Source organism: Bubalus bubalis, chromosome 16 (genome assembly GCF_019923935.1).
Source record: "Bubalus bubalis isolate 160015118507 breed Murrah chromosome 16, NDDB_SH_1, whole genome shotgun sequence".
Lineage (NCBI taxonomy): Eukaryota > Metazoa > Chordata > Mammalia > Artiodactyla > Bovidae > Bubalus > Bubalus bubalis.
In genome coordinates, this window is record NC_059172.1 from 10,166,189 (window position 1) to 10,185,681 (window position 19,493).

The 19,493-nt window shown below is 57.0% G+C and overlaps 1 protein-coding gene across 5 annotated transcripts in view; it reads right to left on the bottom strand.

The window, feature by feature from the left end:
- Nucleotides 1–8,124: 8,124 nt before the first annotated feature.
- Nucleotides 8,125–19,493, bottom strand: part of CD82 (CD82 molecule) — a 56,044-nt gene continuing 44,675 nt past the window's right edge. For all 5 annotated transcript variants that reach the window (XM_044929232.1, XM_044929229.2, XM_044929228.2 and 2 more), the window contains exons 6-9: nt 12,785–12,886; nt 9,753–9,959; nt 9,357–9,440; nt 8,125–9,058 (exon numbers count right to left, since the gene is read on the bottom strand). In XM_044929232.1, the coding sequence (XP_044785167.1) occupies nt 8,981–9,058; nt 9,357–9,440; nt 9,753–9,959; nt 12,785–12,886 (471 nt within the window). In that variant the 3' untranslated portion in view covers nt 8,125–8,980. The remainder of the gene's footprint in view (nt 9,059–9,356; nt 9,441–9,752; nt 9,960–12,784; nt 12,887–19,493) is intronic.

Below are 19,493 nucleotides of genomic sequence, written 5' to 3' on the forward strand. Positions count from 1 at the left end.
GGAGTCTTTATTCCTATTGGCCTTGAAAGTGAAAATGGCTCAGTCCTGTTCAACTCTTTGCGACCCCATGGATTATACAGTCCATGGAATTCTCCAGGCCAGAATACTGGAGTGGGTAGTCTTTTCCTTCTCCAGGGGATCTTCCCAAACCAGGGATAGAACCCAGGTCTCCCACACTGCAGGGGGATTCTTTACCAGCTGAGCCACCAGGGAAGCCCAAGAATACTGGAGTGGGTAGCCTATCCCTTCTCCAGGTGGATCATCCTGACCCAGCAATCAAACCAGGGTCTCCTGCATTGCAGGCAGATTCTTTACCAACAGAACTGTCAAGGAAGCCCCTTGGCTTTGAGGTCTATCAGAAAGGGCCTGAGCACAGAGCCACTGGCCTGGCGGCCAGGGTGACCGTCATGGGAGGCGGCCATGTGCAGCGGCACAGGTTGCCCACTGCCGCCTCCGGGGGCGTCGTTTCTTCAGACTACAATGTGACTGACTCCTCCGGGGTTAGTGTAGTGGGGCAGTCACAGCAAGTGCCTTAGCTTCTCCAAGTCTCAGTTTCCGCAAACATAGGGGGCATCCAAGGTGCTGGGGTATGAGGGGCAAAGGTTGACACTCAGGGCACGGCGGCCGCTGCGATGGTGATGACAATGGGCATGATGACAGGGAAGGAGGCAGGTGCCAGGGAGACGCGCCCAGCCTGCGTGACTGCTAGCTGCCCGCCTGCGCTCTTCTTACCGCCTGGCACAGGGGAGTCATGCCTTGCCCTGCAGAGCTGGCCCAGCCCTTATTCCCAGCTCCTCCTCCAGGCTCGGTCCTGTTCAGAGCCTGCTTCCCACACTTGCCCTCCCTCTCTCCTCCCTGCAGCTTGGCGGGTGAGCCTGAGCCTCTCCCCCCATCCTATCAGACCCAGGACTGGGACCCCTCCAGTCCCCCGAGACGCCGAGTCCTCCATGAACCGGCAGGAAGAGGGGGTCACCCTGAAAGCCCCAAAGTGGCTCTCCTAGGTGTGTGATGCAGGGCAGGGGGCAGACCCCTCCACACTGGTCAACCTCCATCAGTGCCTTCCTGCCCGCACTGCACCCCCACCCTGAGGCTGCTGGGTCTCTCCGGCTCCCACCTTCCATCCTCCCCTCCCCCCCAGCCCCCCTGTACTTCTGGCTCTTCCTGCTGGTGCCCCCACACCCCCAGCATCCTGCAGGAAGCCCACTCCCGTTCCCAGAGGCGCTGCTGGAGGCATCTGCGGTAACGTTAGGGCGTGAGAGGGGAGCTTGGCTCTGGGCCTGACATTCCCCCGGCCCAGAAGGCAGGTGCTGGGGAAGTGACTTCAGAGGGGGCTTCTGGGGGATGGGGGGGCGTGCATGGCTCACTGCCTTCTGGCAGCCCCTCCTACCCCTCTGCATCTTCCCTCATGGGGCAGGGGGCTGGACACACATTCCTTCCTGCCCGGCCACAGCCTCATAGACCAACCAGCAGTTCCTGGTCTGGAGGCACCGGAGTCCTCCAACCTGCACGTTCACATCCAGGGAGGCCCACCCCAAGGAGATGGGGACCTCCCTGAGGCCTAGGACCGCCCTGGGAATCCACTAACAGGAAGTAGCTCAGGAAGTGCTTTAGGTCATTTGATTCCCACAATAACCCTGGGAGTCAGGAACTGTAGTCCCCATTTCACAGATGAGACTAACAGAGGTGATGTCACTGGGCCTGTCGCCCCCCGCCCCCCAGGACCAGCAGGTGTTCTGAATTTATTTGGTTTGGGCCAGGAAGGGGGGTGCCAGGGGTCGGGGGAGGACTGAGTCCTGCAGAGTGTGGCTGGAGGGGCGGGGGCTGAGTGATGAGCCTCCCACCCGCTTTCCTGTTTGTTCCACTGGCTGTTCATTATGCTACTTCCTTCCACAGGATGCCAGAGGCCTTGGATGGGCCCCAGGGGTCCCCAGCAACACTCAGCATGGACCGTGCTGTCGGAAGCTGGCAGTTGTGTGCGTGTGCGTGTGCGTGTAGGTGTGTACAGGTGAGTGTGCAAGACTCCCCTGCATTCACCAGAATACAAGTGCCATGGAGGTGTCTTTGCAGCTGTGTTCTCAAGGCTGTGCTCTCAAGGGTCTAGTACAGGGCTTGGCTCATAACAGGTGCCCATTAAATGTTCATGGGATGAGTGAATGAATGAATGAGCCCATAGGTTCCCAGGGAGCAGCGGGTCTTCACCCGGAGGCAGTGTGACAACTTAGGTCTCTGTCCCTCTGCAGGGGGCGGAGGTGGTGGCAGTCCTGGCCTAGGAGAGGCGCTGGTGATGGCCACGCCAGCATCACGATGACTCACTTCGCTGATGGCTCCTCGGCCTGGGGAACTTGCTCACCTGGAAGACCCCAGAGCAGGGGCTGGAGGAGTCTCTGCCCTGGAACAGGCACGATTGGGGTCGGTGGAGGGAGGCTCTGCCACACAGGCCTGAAACATTCCAGGCTGGCAGCGTTCGGCCTTTCCTGCTACCACCAGCCACCTGCAGCTGAGAGGAGAGCTGGAGGTCCTGCCATCCAGGAATGGACTGAGCTCAGGAGGTTTCAGGGCCTGTGTGTGTGTGTGTGTGTGCACAGGGCTGACATTCAGAGGTTCTCACCTATACAGCCATGCTAGTTACTAAAACATTGAAATATTTCTCTACCGGTGGAGGCAGTCAGGCCCCCAGGCCTGCTCCCAGGAGACCCTGCACTGCCTGCCAATCCACGCAGAAGAGCCCTATTCTGACCCAAGTGATGGTCAGTGTCCGTGTCACACAGCATCCAGCCTCCTGAACACTTCCTGGGAACCACCGTTGGCTCCCCCAAAACCCAGAGAGCAAAGTGGTGCCCACCTAGGCCTCCTACCTGGCCCCCGGGAGCCGTGAGCAGGCACTGCCCAGGGGTTCAGCACCCAGGCACTGTGGGGGCCCTTTGTGGCCAGTCCCCTGCATAGCATGCCCCCCGGCCTGGGCATCAGTGGGGGAGATGGCAGCCTGGGGGTGGCCCTGCCCCCACAGAAGGTCTGGCAGCCCCTCAGCTGGCCCAGCTCCTGGGGAGGGAGGCAGGAGGCCAGAGCCCAGGGTCCCTGCGGACAGATGACCGGCCCTCGGGGCCAGCTGGGCATTAGAGAAGCCGGTTTATGGTCCTTCCTCATGGAACTTCATGGGCCTGGGGGCAGGGGGAGGGGAAGGAGGTGGAGAAACTGGGTCGTTCCAGGAAGCAGGAGTGAAGCTCAGTGCTACGGTGACTGGGTTTTGTAACACCACCCTGGGGTCGTCCCGGGAAATTGGGGGCTGGAGAGCAGCTGTGGAGGCAGGGGGATGTCCTCAGAGTCAGCTCCCTGCCAGTCCAGGCCTGGTTCTGGCACCCTCCAGCTGCCAGGCCCACACATGCCTCACGAGGTGGGCATGCCCCAGGAAGCGGCCCGGCCCGCATCTCTCTGCCATCGTCTGTCCTCTCTAAGGTATTCGCAGACGCGGTTTTGAGCCCGCCCCCACTCCCTGTGGCACAGGACCCGTGAGGACGGGCCCGGTAGAACCTTCAGCACCCCGCCTCCCGTCCCCTTCACCCGCCTTGGGAGGTGGCCGAGGACCCGTTGAGGTCGCTGGTCAGCAAGCGGCTGGGGAACAGGAGCTACCTCAGGGCTCCCTTGCACCCCCACACCAGCTTCTCGAGACTCCCAGCCTCAGCCCCAGGGCCCCGGGCATCAGAGCCCGGCCCACCCGGGTTTCACATCGTGTTCTCAGCCAGATAACGCTGTTCTGCTGCTGTTCTGTGGGGAGGGCGCTCTGGGCTTTCTGGACCATCCTGGCTGTCCTATTCTGCCACCCAGGCCCAGGGGGATTGAGGAGGAGAGAGGCGCATGCGGAAGAAGTTGGAGGTTTCCTAGTGCTCACCTGACTGCTGGCCCCACACTTGTGTCAGCCCCAACTCCAGGGGCCTGAGGGACCTGAGATGGACCCCAGGCAGAGATCCCCGGGGTCTGACACCCTCCTGCCTACTTGTCCCAGGCATCCCGCTGGGCCCTCCCCCACCCCCACGGGCATTACTGAAGGGCAGGGAAGTTCTGCCCTATGACCACCTAGACTCTCCCCCCACCGCCTCACAGGGCCCCGGGCTCCTCTGGCCCCGCCTCCTGCAGCCCCTCACCCTCCATATGGGCCCCACACCCTCTGCCACCCTGGTCTCAGACAGACAGGACAGACATCTGCTCAGCTGGGCGCACTAGGAGATGGGCAAAGCCCAGGGAGACAGTTGTTCGCTCCGGTTCAGGGTTCCTGGGGGCCCAGGTGCCCACAGGTTCCACATCCTTCATGTGACCTGAGCCTGGCGTGACCCTGTCATCCTCCCAACATTCAGATGAGAAAGGTGAGGCACCAATGGGTGATGAGGTCTGCCAGGGCTCGCATGGCTCCTGAGCCCCTAAGCTTCCTGTTTGAGCCCAGATCTGCCTGACCCACGGACTGAGCCCTTCTCAGGCCAGGGGATGGGTGTCCCCCATCCCCAACCTTGTGCGGTGGAATTGCTGCCTGGGTGCCGAGGGACCACTAAGCTGAACCAGACCCCATCCATGCCCCCGTATGGCTCTGAGTCCAGCTGAAGTACCAGATTTTCCTTGTCTGGCCAGGAACCACAGCCCTCAGCCAAACACCAAGCCTTGTCTCTTTTCTTAGCCTCTCTCCCCCTGTAAGCCCACCGTGGGAGAGGGGTAGCTCATGGGTCCCTTTGCAGGGCAGAGTGATGGTGGTTTGTTTAGTCGCTCAGTCGTGTCCGACCCTCAGCGACCCCGTGGACTGCAGCCCACCAGGCTCCTCTGTCCATGGGGTTTCCCAGGCAAGAATATTGGAGTGGGGTGCCATTGCCTTCTCAGTGGGGTCAGCTCCCAGCTGCCTTGGCAGTAGGCCCACACTCTCACCTGCAGACTGTGCCATCCAATGGACAGGTTATGGCTCCCACTCCTTTTATTTTTAAAATTACTTTTTAATTTCGACTGTGCTGGGTCTTCATGGTAGCACACAGGCTTTCTGTAGTTGCAGCTGGAGGGCTCAGTTGCCCCAAGGCAAGTGGGGTCGTAGTTTCCTGACTGGGGACAGAACCCACGTCTCCTGCGTTAGAAGGCAGGATCTTAACCACTGGACCACCAGGGAAGTCCCTCCCACTCCTCTTAGCAATAGTAGAATGTTGAGGGAACTAGTTAAGCTCTTGTTCTTCATTGTCCTTATCTGTAAACTGGGGGTAATCATGACCATGCACCTCACTGGACTGTAGTGAGCAAATCAGTTAACATTTCAGTGGGACCAGTACAGAGTCAGGGCTGGCCAAGCACCAGCTATGCAGAATGTCACCCGGTGGGTCTGAGCACCTTCACTAGATCTTCCTGGGTCCTCCTTGACAGATAGCACAGCTCCTGTCCCCATTGCCAATAACCAGCTTCAGGTCAGGCCCAGTAGGTCCACTTAAACTTTCTGCTCCTGCCATGAAGGGATTTCAAAGTTTGTGGGTCTGAGAGCTATCTTGGGGACTTTCCTGATAGCTCAGTTGTAAAGAATCTGCCTGCAATGCAGGAGGTTCCAGTAGTCATGTCTGGATGTGAGAGTTGGACTATAAAGAAAGCTGAGAGCCGAAGAATTGATGCTTTTGAAATGTGGTATTGGAGAAGACTCTTGAGAGTCTCTTGGACTGCAAGCAGATCCAACCAGTCCATCCTAAAGGAAATCGGTTCTTAATATTCATTGGAAGGACTGATGTTGAAGCTGAAACTCCAATACTTTGGCCACCTGATGCAAAAAACTGACTCATTTGAAAAGACCCTGATGCTGGGAAAGATTGAGGACCGGAGGAGAAGGGGAGGACAAAGGATGAGATGGTTGGATGGCATCACCGACTCAATGGACATGAGTTTGAGTAAGCTCCAGGAGTTGGCCATGGACAGGAAGGCCTGGCGTGCCGCAGTCCATGGGGTCATGAAGAATCGGACACGACTGAGTGACTGAACTGCCTGAACTGAGCCATCTTGAATTCTAGATTCTGGCCTATTGCAGTCTTCCTAGTGCCTAAGCTAAGGAAACCTTGAGAAATTAAAGCTATATATCTGAAAATTTTCCCTTTATTGCCTTTACCACCAGGAAGCTCAGAGGTAAAATTATATAGGGTTCAACTAAACAACTAGAGCTCAAGGTTGGCAACTGCTTTCACTCTGCATTCCAGCCAGACTGATCAACTGTGCTGAGCTGAGAAGGATTCAGAGGCTGCACTGAGGGAGATCAGCTGGAAGCACAGCCCGAGTACATCTGGGCTCAGAAAATGAGAACCGTGATCAATTAGCGATGTCTGTTGTGAGCGCAGCCATGGGGAACACACTCTGTGCACACCATGCATTTGCCATCACCAGGCTGGCCAACTCAAACTTGTGTTTATTTCATTCAAGTCTATGCTTCTTCACTGTGGTGGCTGTTGTTTAGTCACTCAGTCGTGTCTGCCTCTGCAACCCCATGGACTGCAGCGCGCCAGGCTTCCCTGCCCTTCACTGTCTCCCAGGATTTGCTCAGACTCATGTCCATTGAGCTGATGATGCCATCCAACCATGCCATCCTCTGTCTCTCCCTTCTCCTCTTCCCCTCAATCTTTCCCAGCATCAGGGTCTTTTCTAATGAGTTGGCTCTTCGCATCAGTTGGCCAAAGCATTGGAGCTTCTTCATAAATTTATTATTTTCTCTATTGTTTTATATTTTATTATATGTACTTCCTTTGTGGAATGAGGCAGATTATAAAAAAAAATAAATAAATAAAATCAGCTGGAATGGCTTCACTGGGAGCCCTCAGCCCTCTGAGCTGGGTAAGAGCTCCAGGGGAATCCCTGATTAAGTAAACAGCACCTTGGAGTTAAAGGTTTCTTCAGCCCAGGGCTGTGTCTGATACACCCCACAGGCCCCAACTCGGTTTGCCTAGGGTTTTAGCCACAAAAAGCCTCTGGCAAGAATTTAATTAGGTTCAGATCAAGTGTTCGACTGTTCCTAAGATGTGTCTCCGCCCTCCTTCCTGGATAGACAAGCACTGTCTCCCCCGGCCCACCCTCCAGCCTCGCTCTCTTTGGGGAGGGAGCATCTCTAAGCCACATCTTGTCAGGGCCTGAGAAATGAAAGCGACTTGATTCAGGAATCACCTTGGAGGGCTGTGCAAGATGCTGGCTCATTCTCCCTGGCCCAGATCTGCTGCGCCTTGGAATCAGTACTTTGGCCAGGTGCACCCCAGGGAGAGACCCACGGGGCTGGGAACCATTCTGGGTCTCACCAGGCTCCTGGGATGGGGCAGCAGCGCCACCTGGTGGCTCCTGCTGAAACACCCTACCCACCGCTCTTCCCGCCCCACTTTAGGGAGGTGAGTCCCCCCATCCACCCCCTCCTCTGCCTCCAGGGCCTCAGAGAAGGCAGAGAGGAGGAAACGGTGGAGGGAGTGACCTCCTAGATGGGTCTTTCCCCCGGCCTTCCAGACCAACCACACTTCCAGACCCACCCAGGGGACCCCCCACGCTCATATTCCTAAAGCAGCCGCCAGGGCAGAGCGTCTGCACAGCCCCCTAAGCTTCGTGATGCTGGGCAGGGGTCTGTGCTGGGCTTCAACTTCCTTACTTGAGTAAGTACAAGTAAGAGCTTTCTTTAAAGATGCTTCTTGCATCTTTCAAAACCTCCTGAATTCTGCACATCTTACTCCATCACATTTCTTCAATATGAAACTATTTCCTTCCTTTGTAAAAAAAAAAAAAAAAAAATAGATGCTCTAGAAAGAGGCAGGCTTTATTCTGTGGCTTCACTGACCCACCTCCACAGTCAGCCCACTTTGGGTTTTTTTCTGGGGTCACCTGTACCCTAGGGGTACCATCGACACCTGTTTGAACACACAAATCAAACCCCAGCCACGCCGGGAGCCAGACAAATGAATCAGAGCCAGGCATCACACTTCTCATGTGCCAGCTTGAACTGGGGGCCAGAGGTGCCCCTAAAGGAGCCCCTGTCCTGGGAATAGCAGGGAGGCGCTCCCCACTCTTTCCCACAGGCCCGGCCACCCTGTCCACATCAGCTCGCCCCTTTGGTCCTTCCCGCCTGCCCTCAGAAGCAGCATCTCCACCACGGCAGGCTGGATTGTTACAAATCCTCTTTAATAATCAGTTGTGTGTGTTTTACAGAGCTGTGCCCTGGGCCCCTCCCCACTCCCCTTCAAGGCACAACCTTACCCACCCATTCCCTGGGGGACAGAGGACAGGAGAAAGCATCCTCACTTCCCTGGACTGCTCAGGGCCCTGGTGAATGCAGGGCCAGCTCTGTGCCACACTGGAAGGGTTCACCCCCTGCTTCCTTAAGTGGCCCAGGGCCAGTCCAGACCTTCATGCCCAGGCCACCCCCCTTCAGCCCAGCTCACGCAGGCCCTGCCCCCACAGCGTGGCCCAGACTGGCCTGAGCTGCTGGGTGGGGCTGGGTCAGGCTGAAGAAGGGGTGCCGCTTCTCATGTCAGGTCAAGCCCACCCTCTCCCACGACCTCAAGGAAGATGGAAAAACCAAGGACAGAGCATCGGAGTGGAAACAAAGCTGACCCACGCAGTGGGCAGTGACAACCCAGGGTGCCTTATCCAACCCCCACCCCCCCAGTTTATAACACACTTTCTCCCATACAATATATACAGCCCCCAAGGCAGGTAGAAACCCAGTCCACCTGTGCAGGGAGCATTTTCTTTGGGTTGCTAAGACAACCCTGCCAGACAGGGAGTGCGTGGAGGAGCCACAGAATAGCTGGGGCTTAAGGCTGATGGCAGAAAAGCAAAGGAGAGGGGTTCAAGTCCCCAGGAAGCACCCCCCTCCGACTTCCAGCCAGCACGGGACGGACAAGGGGTCTTGGCAGTGAGGTGGGAGGCGGGCCTGGAGCGGGGGAGCCTAGGAGAGACCCCTAGGAACCCTGAGGTTGGGGGGACAGGCAGGGAGGTGGGGACAGCAGCCGCCTCAGTACTTGGGCACCTTGCTGTAGTCTTCAGAATGGACATGCCGGCATAGGAACATGGACAGGAACATCCCCAGGAGCTGGTGAAGGAGGGGGCAACAGTCAGAGGCGGGACCCCAGAGGAGCATCCCGCAGTCCGGGTCAGCACACAGGGCCTGACCTGGACAAAGCCGATCCTCAGCTACAGCCTCAGGACCAACCTGTGACTCAGGTGGCAGAGGGCCCTGCGAGGGGCAGGGGTCAGGCCAGGCTTGCCACGGGTCCTCTAGAAGCCGATGGGCCTCAACTCACCCCTCCCTCCACCCCGAACATCTGCAGAGCAGGTTGAATCTGGTGGGGGGCAGCACGGGGTGGGGGTAGAGGGGAGGGGACCCAGACCTCGATGACAGCGACGCCCACACACACGCCGAGGATGACGCCCAGATTCTCCTGCAGCCAGCCCTGCACCTTCTCCATGCAGCCCTGTGAGCAGAGAACACAGCCACGCCACCCCACGATGGGCCGCGTCACCCTGACACGCAGGATCACGGGGCGGGGCCACCCCCAGCCCGGAGATCCGGCAGAGCGGGGTCTGGGTGGTCCTCGAATGGATCCACTGATGAATGCAAAGATGAAGGTGCAAATGACGAGCAAACAGATGAATCAAAGGAAGGCGGGAACAGCTCCGTGAAGAAAGGTCGATGGAGCAATAGCCCAGATGAGGCTGGGGGCCGGAGGGTCTGAACCCACCGTGCCCCGAGCCCAGCCCCACCCCGCCGACAACCATCCACGCACCTCGTGGTACACCGGCCAGTCTTGGGGGTTGTTGCCGCTCTGGGTCTTGTTGTCAAAGGGGTCCTCGCAGAAGCCCTTCTGCGGCATCATGAGGGCGTCATCCTCATCACTCTTCTTGCAGGAACAGGGGAAGGTGATGCTGGTGCGATTCATGAGCTCGGTGTTTTCTGTCCAGTTGAGGTAGCTGACCCAGCCGCAGCACTTCACCTGGCCGGGGGAGGGGACAGGGTGCTCGAGCCCACCGCCCGCTCAACTGGGGGCTTCCTGGACAGGCGCTCAGGTCTGCCCTGTCCAGGTCTGCCCCTCAACTCCCACCCCCCACCCCGGTCTCAGCCAAACCCCCAGGATTAGCGTTTAGGTTTCACTTTGGCCTTTGTGAGCCACAAGGAGTTGAAAGAGGCCCTCGGGATACACCATAAACTATGAAAACAGAGGGAAACAAAATCAGAAGCAGCAAAAATAGAAAACAACAGAAGGGATGGTCAAGTTGAAAGGACATGGGCGTGCAGGACATGAGGAGGGCAGATGGCATACGACGGGGGTGTGGGGGCTGGAGTCAGGCTACCAGGGTCAAATTCAGTTCTGCCACCTACTAGCTACTCAACTCTGGTCAACGTGCTGACCTCAACTTTCCCATCTGGAAAATGGGGGAAACTAACTCCCTAACTTGATCTGTTACGAGGATGAAATGGGACGAGGCAGCAAGGTGTCCAGCTCAGGTCAGGAGGGCACAGCGGTCGCCCAGGAGAGGCGGGTTCCACCTGCAGGCCTGAGCACATGCTGGAGCTGAGGTTTGGCTCTGAGCTTCCTGGTTGCCAGAGCGAAAAGCGAGATGTGGTACCTCTGCCTTTTTAGAGGAGAAAATGCTCAAGATGATCCTGACGCAAAGAAACCTCGTGAAGGGGACCCCGAGAGGCTTCAGATCACAGGCAGCTTGAATTACCAATGGGACCGGGATCTCAGGGGCGAGGCCTGTGTCCAGAAAATGCCCCTGAAGGCAGAGCGGAGTCGGGGGTGGGCCCTGTCAAATGTTGGCCCTGCCCCATGCACAGGCAACTTGCTGCACTTCTTTGAGCCCCAGTTTCCTCATCTGGAGAATGGGGTGATGACGGCCACTCTGCTAGGGCTGAAGGGCTAGTACGAGTCAGCTGCGTGCCATCATGCCCGGCACGTGGTCACTTCCCCGCCGGCCTCCTTCCCGTCTGAAGAGACGAGTTCCTGCAAGCAGCCCGGTGGCCAGCAGGGGGCGTGCCAGGCACACTCAGGCGTTCACCCGCTCCGGTCAGTTTCTAGTTGAGGGTTTATCGTCTACCTTGCTCCTTTCTTGCTGGCTGCCTCCTCTCCATCAAGAAAGGCTGGCACCTCTGAGGGGCACCCACAGCCCCTCCCACACCCAAGCAAAGTGAGGCAGCTTCTCTTGGTCGTTCAACTGCACCAGGCAGAGCCCTGCTCACCAGAGCACCCTGCGAGGACACTCCCGTGTCTCAGTGCCCCTGCATCATAACTAAACATCACCACTCACAGGCCACATGATAAGTGCCTCGGGCTTTACAAACTCATCGCACGTGAGCGTGGATCAATAGTCCCATTTAAGAGATGAGGAGACTGAGTCAGAGAAGGCCTGGCCAGGAAGTAGCTGAGTTTTGTATTTCAGTCCCTGGGAGCCTGACTCGCTGCCTGTTTTCTTACCACCATCCCAAGCAGCATCTGATAGACATTAAGTCACCAAGAGGTCCTGCCTGCTGCAGGAATTCCCCCAGTCAGTCCACCTCCTCCCCTGACACTTGTTTATCCTGGCACCCACCCCCCCGCCCCCACCCTGATCTCAGCAAAGGGTCTCGGCAATTGTGGATCAAACCAAAGGTGGGATGACAATGTCTTCCCGTGTGCCTGGAGCCTCTCAGGTGACACAGGCCCCTCGTGTCACCAAACCTCAGTGACACATGTCGGCCAGGAAGTGTCTCCCTCCCCTCCTTCACTGCTCGGAGACCAGATGTGCCCACGTGGCCAGGGCAGAGATCCGCCTCTGGTCTCCGGGGTCTCCTGGTGTCAGGCTTTCCTGTGCTGCCCCTTCCCTGCCCCTCACACCCACAGGCCTCCCCGAAGGCAGTGGGTGGGAGGGCCAGCAGGTCCTCTTGTGACAGACGGGGAGGCTACCGCCCGGGGAGGGCAGGTCCCGGCCAAGGGCGCACAACATCCGGGACCACCCAAGGGGGGCGTCTGGGACCTTATCACCGAGGGTGTTTGCTGTGTGTAGTGACTGGTTTGACATCAAGGCAGGAACACGGACATCAAGGCAGGCTGGGAACCCAGTCAGTCAGTCAACCCGTTTCTCTCTTCCACTTTAATTGAGGTGAAATACACTAAAGTGTGTTGGGCTTCCCTGGTGGCTCAGACGGTAAAGCGTCTGCCCGCAGTGTGGGAGACCTGGGTTCGATCCCTGGGTCGGGAAGATCCCCTGGAGAAGGGACTGGCAACCCACTCCAGTGTTCTTGCCTGGATAATCCCCATGGACAGAGGAGCCTGGTGGGCTACAGTCCATGGGATCGCAAAGAGTCAGACACGACTGAGCAACTTCACTTCACACTGAAGTGAACAAATGCATCTTGACGAACTTTTCTACCCATGTTGTCATAACTGCCACCTGGATCAAAATTTGAATAGAACATTCCTTTCGCCCCGGAAGGTTCCCACGCCACCTCCCCAGAGGCGGACTTCACGTGGGCCTGTGTAACTTCTCAGCCAGGACACGCGGTTTCCTCCAGGGGGAGCGCCCAGCCTGGCTTGAGAGGAGCGGGTGGAGGACTGCCCCCACCTCTCTGGCCAGGGGTGGGGAGAGCGCTGTGAATCCTGGATCAGCCTCTGGGCCTGGGGCCCCTGGGCAAAGAGCTGTGGGGGTAACCGGGGGTCGGGCAGGAAGAGGGGCTGCTCAGGAGCTCCTGACCCCAGCAGACACACACTCACACCACCAGCGTCTGTCGGGCACGCCCGGGCCCACAGGCACCCAGAGGCCTGTGCGCGTGGTCCCTCACCTGAGCCTGCACGTAGTCCCAGGCCTCCTGCAGATTGTCCCCGGAGCCGTCCGTGTAGTTGTGAATGAGCTTGGTCACGATGCTGCCCATCTCCTGCTTCAGCTGCAGAGGAGAGAGCACGAACCACGGTCAGCATACTCGAAACCCACGACCCCATCCCTGGTCACACGTGCTTAAGCTGCCTCTCCGCCATGACCTGAAATGCCAGGGCTATGCTCACTGCTCAGAAGCATGTTGTCACCGGTTCCAACCACTTTCCTGGTCCTCCCTGGGCGCCAGCACCCCCGACCCCAGTGCAGTCAGGTCAGCCACCCCCGCCCGACCGTCTCCTCAGCACTCAACAGCACGTGAGCCTGTGGATGAGAATCTGTCCACATCATTGCTGCAAACTGTCCAGCGGCGGGCATCTCACCAAGCTCGGGAGAAACGCTGCCATCTTCTCAACTGCCCACAAGGCCCTACACCTTTTGGCCAACTCCTTTTGTTTTTAATTAACTCTTTTAATTGAAGGATAATTACTTTACAGAATTGGCCCTGCTGCTTCCAGACCTCGTTTTCCCTGCTCTTCCACCTTCCTTTTCAGTTACCGGGTCTTTGGGCAAGGCGCACTCCTGCCTGGGGCCTTTGACTTGCTGTCCCCTTGGCCTAAAATCTTCTTCCCCCAAATATGAACGTGGCTCATTCTCCTGCTCTCTTTAGAGCTCTCCTCAAATGGCTCCTCCTCAGAACGGCCTTCCTGAACCACCCAGGAAAATCTCAGCCCTTCCCTATCCCCTGCCAGGCCCTCCTTATCCTGTGAGGGGAGGCCCGCTGCAGGTTTTTCCCTGTAGCCTCGTCATAGCACGCTCATCTGCTTCCAGGATTTACAGTCTCTCTCACCACTAGAACATCAGCTCCGTGTGGGGGGCAGTGACTGAGTCTGAGCCAGCCTGGCCAGGGGGAAGTGTGTGGCGAGCATGGAGAATGAACGCACGAGGAACCCTGCCACCTGCCCAGCTCCAGGGCCCCCCAGAGTTCACAACTGCCTAGGCTGGCTGGGGATGTAGGGTCCCTGTGGGAGAAGAGGGAAGCACCTGCTTTTCTCTAACCCCGCAGAAGAAACCCTTGTTTATAAAGAAGGTGGGTGAGAGGTGCCGGGATCAAAAGGCTCCGGCCCCCAAGGCCCCTTTCTGGGCTTTGAACAGAGGATCTCACTATGGCAGCTTTTCAGGAACCAGCCCACTGTGCAGCGGGAGGTGAGACCCAAACCGGCCCCACCTGCAGACCTTGCTCAGGGGCCTCCCCAGGCGCCCCAGCTGGAACAGGCTGCTCATGGTCACCTCTTGCCCCCACAGAACCTCGGGGCAAGGGGCCTGAGAGGAGTGGGAACACTGAGGGGACAGCCCATGCCTGCCCCTCGGTTCCTGAGAAAGAGGAATCTGGGAGGTGGGACAGGGACCTCTAGATGGGGGCTTTCAGAGTGAGCGAGCTCAGAACTCCATGAGTGGGGGCTTCCTCCAGCTCCCCACGAACACAGGGCTCAAAGAACCCACATCCTGCAGACCGCCCTGCGGGCCCGGCCCCCTCCGTTCACCCGCCCCAGGATCGCTCTCTGTCCCTCTCTTACCATAAATTTCTTAGTCAAATATTTCTCTGGTTTTACTGGAGGAGATCTACAACTTGCAAAGCTAGCCTGTCGATAACTAATCACAACAGTATCAGCCAACTTTGATCAAGCTTGTTATTACCAGTACTGGACGAAGGACTTTTAATGCATTATTTGACTAACCCTCCAGGCAGATAGATGGCCTAGGTATTATGGAGAGGCAGAAAACAAGGCCCAGAGAGGTTAATTAACTTGCCCAAGGTCTCACAGCCAATATGTGAAGAGCTGGGGTTTGGACCCATGTCTGACTGATTCCAGAACCCAAGTTTTTATCCATTGAGCTCTATCAGCATTTAAACCACATGGCCATCGCTTGCAATAGGTCATACCAGTTTCTTTTTCTTTTTTTTCTTTAGCACTTAATCTTTAATTGTTTAATTTGGTCAAAATCTATGGAAGTCTACAAAAATCTACAGACCATATGGCTGTGTAACGCAACACATGATAGATTGTAACAGTACCATACGGAGAATGTAAAATGTAAAGTTAGACATTAGGTTAACTCACAGATGTGAATATAGTCTTTTCTCTGGTGATGACAAGGACCACTTACTTTAAAATTCTCTTAACGAATAATTAAAAGCTGCCTAGGTATCATTTTGAACTGTGGTGTTGGAGAAGACTCTTGAGAGTCCCTTGGACTGCAAGGAGATCCAACCATTCCATCCTAAAGGAGATCAGCCCTGGGTGTTCTTTGGAAGGAATGATGCTAAAGCTGAAACTCCAGTACTTTGGCCACCTCATGCGAAGAGTTGACTCATTGGAAAAGACTCTGATGCTGGGAGGGATTGGGGGCAGGAGGAGAAGGGGACGACAGAGGATGAGATGGCTGGATGGCATCACTGACTTGATGGACAAGAGTCAGAGTGAACTCCGGGATTTGGTGATGGACAGGGAGGTCTGGCGTGCTGTGATTCATGGGGTCGCAAAAAGTCAGACACGACTGAGCGACTGAACTGAACTGAACTGAGGTATCATTTTAAGCTCCCTCAGTTCTCTTGTTTGGAATGAAAGCCCTTGAGGTCACTGCAATGAGCAGTTTTAAACCAGAGCAGCTCGGTGGTTTCCCCATGTTACACAGCGAGGGCTGTCTGCCTGCAGAATCTGAGCCTCTTTGCCGACCCTCTCCGCTCCACCTCTGCTCCCCAGTGAGCAGGTGACCCCTGAGGCGCGGAAAGAAGGAGGTCCCCAGGGGCACTTGCAGAGAGAGCGGTCTCCCCCCACATCCTCCCACCAGCCCTCCCCCCACCGACCTGGGCTCTATTTATACCCGGCATGGTTGCCACAACAGCCCCGACTTCCCTGTTTCAGCCCCCAGAAATGAGAAGGTGATGGAAGCTGGGTGGTTTCCACTGAGGCTGGGTGGTTTCCATGGAAACACCACATCCATCCTCCAGCCCAGAATGGGGCCAAGGGACACCACTGGGCCAGGGGGGCCACGGTGGCAGGGTCTGATTCAGCTCGGCATTGATGCCTTGGGACCCCATTGCCCAAGAGGCAGTGTCGGGAGCCCGGGGAAGTTACCCTGGCAACCAGGCTGTTACTGAGACAGGGAGGAGCAGGGAGAAGCAGCTCACCATCTCACTTCATCCTTGCAGGGGCACTCTGTGGTTTCTGCCTGCCCCATGTCCACTCTCCCTCTTTGAAACAGCAACTCCCTTCCTTAGCAGTAAGCACCCCTCAAACCCTCCATGTGGCCGAGGAGTCCTGCCCCCTCGCTGCCAGGGGCAAGCAAAAACCCAGGCTGCCACTTAGCACCTTCTACACCCTGGCACAGTGAGTGGTTCAGGGATGGGCAAGTGACCCGAGGGCCCTCGCTTTCTGCTAATTTGGTGGGATGAGAGCCTGAGTGGCCACCCCAAGCCCCCCTGGGGACATCTGGCCTGAGAAGGAAGCCAACGGAGGTGAGCAGGGCTGAGGATGAAAACAGACAGTGCCAGTGGCAGCCTTTAGAAGCCTGGATCCAGCTGAGCCTGCAGCCAGGTCAGGCCAGTTTCAGTTGGGTTACTGTTACATGCAATAAAGAGGCTTGCCTAGGAATGGCTGCATAATTTACAGCCCAGTGTAAAGTGAAAATGCAGGGCTCCTTACTTCAAAATGATTAGGAATTTCAAGACATCAGCCCAAGCACAGAAACCTTCTCAGTGTGGGATGCTGTGTGGCTGCTCAGTGTGCACTCCTAGGAAGCTGGTCCTGCTCTTGCCCAATACCATCCTCCCTGCTTCCCCAAAGAGAAAACCAAGGCGCAGACAATGAGGACAACTTCACAAGATCAGACCGCGGGCAAGCTGTGGAGATATACCCATCACCAGCCACGTGCATCTCCAGGGCCCTGAGATCCTGTCACAGCAAGCCACCCAGCATCCCCACCCGACCCCGACCCTGCCGCCCTCTGGGACACCTTTCCCCCTGCCCCACCCCAGGCTACGCTTCTATGTCTCTTTGTGGTGCGACTTTTCTGAGAGAGGTACAATCAGAAGACAGCATTTCATCCAAAACGAAGAATCCTTCTCATACTTTTCCAGGCTCTGCTTAAATGCTCCCTATGATGGGAAACTCAGTACCACACAAAGTAGCACATTGCAGGGAGGCTCTTGGTACAATCAGTTCATTTTAAGTTGAGCCCAAATGGCTTATATCCATTGGTTTCCATCCTCCATCTCCCTCCCAAGTCCCAGCTGGGACCACACAGAACAAATCAGATCGTTCTCTCCCAGGACAAACGTCATTCAGATGTTTGAGACCCAACCTCATCTCCCTTTACCCCTTTCTCCCCAGGGTAAATCTCCAGGCTCCTCTGCAGCCTCTTTGGGATGGTGTTCAGCCCTCTCTCCATGCTCTTATGTGCCAAACTGCCTCTCACAATGAGGGGTCCCTGTGCAACTTAAGGGACCCACACCTTCTCGGCCTCTCCCCCTGTACACAGAAGGGGTTGCCAAGCACTTTGAGGCTTCATCCTAAGAACCTGGTAAGAAATGAGGACCCTTTGGCCTGGAAGATGTGGAGGGGGTAGCATTTTCACTCTTAGTGGCCACCTAGGTCTTTCCTGAAAGTCTGGCTGCAATCTACACAACCAGCTACCGAAGAATTCAGCCGGGGGCCGCGCCATGTACGTCTGTCCTGCCCCCATGATGATAGGCTCCCCGAGGGCGGGCCCGAGTGAGGCACTGGAGTCAGACACGCAGGTGCTTGAGAGTGTCTGCCCACTGGTCTCCAGAAGGACAGTCTGGGTGCCTTCTTCCCCTTTCCCGAAAGGGAAGAGAAAGGTCCCCACCACCCCCACCTCCACCCCCGTCCCGACTCCAGCCATCTCCCTGTGGCCATGGAAACCCAAGCTAGTGAATCAGGAAGTTTCCATGGCAGGGAGAGCTGTCTCACAGAACACGCTGTCCCCAAGGAACTCGTTTAATCACCTGTGTGTTCCCTCCTATGGGCACTGGCTGGTTGGCTACTGTGGGCCTCTTGCGTGGGAGAGGGAAGGAGAAGGAAGGGAATAATGGCTTTCCTGGCCGGCCACCCTCTATGCAGAGCACACAGCAGCCCAGCTGAGCCCCTTCACCACCACCAGCCCCCTGCCTCCGCCACGGCGACCACCCAGACCATGCGAGCCCGTCCCCTCACACTCTCAGCCCTCAGGCCTTCTGCTCAAGGTGAAAGTGAAAGTATTAGTCACTCAGTTTGTGACCGTATGGACTGTCGCCTGCCAGGTTTCTCTGTCCATGGAATTCTCCAGGCAAGAATGCAGGGGTGGGTTGCTATACCCTTCCCCAGAGGACCTGCCCAACCTAGAGACTGAACCCGGGTCACCTACGTTGCAGGCAGATTCTTTACCATCAGAGCCACCCAGGGAAGCCCCCTGATGCAAATTCTCAGAGCCTCAGTGGCCTCACACATGCCGGCCTGTGTGAGTGCACCCAGTCTAGCACCCAGCACCTTCTGGGAACCAGTTACTAGTTCACCCTCTCCTGCACTGACCCCTGCCCACCCTCTACCACCCGGAAAGAACAAGCCAGCATCCCAGCGTGACAGAGCTGGGAATGGCCCAAGAGGTCACCAGGGGCTCGGGGAGGCGGAGTAACATGTCCAGGGCCACATAGCAGGCAACGGCAGAACCCAGACCTGAGTTTTTCCCACTAAAGGGGGGCTGGGTAATGATCAGACAAGGACACAGCCAGAGCGAGCTTAACTCCATGCCTAAATGCCGGATCCCACCGCCCTTGCTAACGTGAGCACTGGCATCGCTGACAACAGGAGCAGCTGCCCATTCACTGAGCCCTTACGAGGCGTTAGTGAAGCCGGCAACGGTGACGGGAATAGCAACTCTCGCACTGACGCCAGCACGCATCTGCTCTGGGCCAGGCGGACACTAGGCCCTTCCCCTCTGTCAACGCCTCCACCCTTGGTGCCCTACTTATAAGGTGGCCTTCGGGGCCAGTGCGCCCCGGCACTGAGAAACGGTCGGATTTTAGGCAGGGCTGGAGGGTGGCATGTCACCCCCACAGTCTCTTCCATTCTGTACTTCCCAGGGGGCACCTGAAGGGGGTCAGCCAAGGCCATCAACAAGCTCATTTCCATCCGGGTTCAATTTTGCCACCAAATGAGTTGTGAGTGGTATGTTGGGTTTCTGAAGTGTTTTTTGGACTTTGGAATTATGGCTTAGGGAGAGCGGACCTGTAGGATCACTGCCATTTGACAAAGGAGGAAACTGAGGCACAGAGGGGCTGAGTAACTTGCCCAGGGTCTCAGAGCAGGGCTCCCACATGGGCAGCTTGGTTCTGGGGTCCAGGCCCCGGGCCAACACACCTGTTTTCTACAAGCCTTGAAGTCTGGGCTCCCAGCAACCCTGGGGCTGAGGGGAAGCCAACCAGGTCTATCCTCCTCCGTTGACAGAAGCAGACCCCACAGCTTGGAAGGCCCGTGCTTTGCCCAAGGCGCCCAGCCTCCCCTGCTGCTGCCCTGGGAACGGTGGCTGCTGGGAGGAAGGACACTGGAGACCACTTCAGGGAGACCCCAGGGGCTCAGTCCCTCCCACCTGCTCAGGAGGCCTGGAGAGGGAAGAAGACA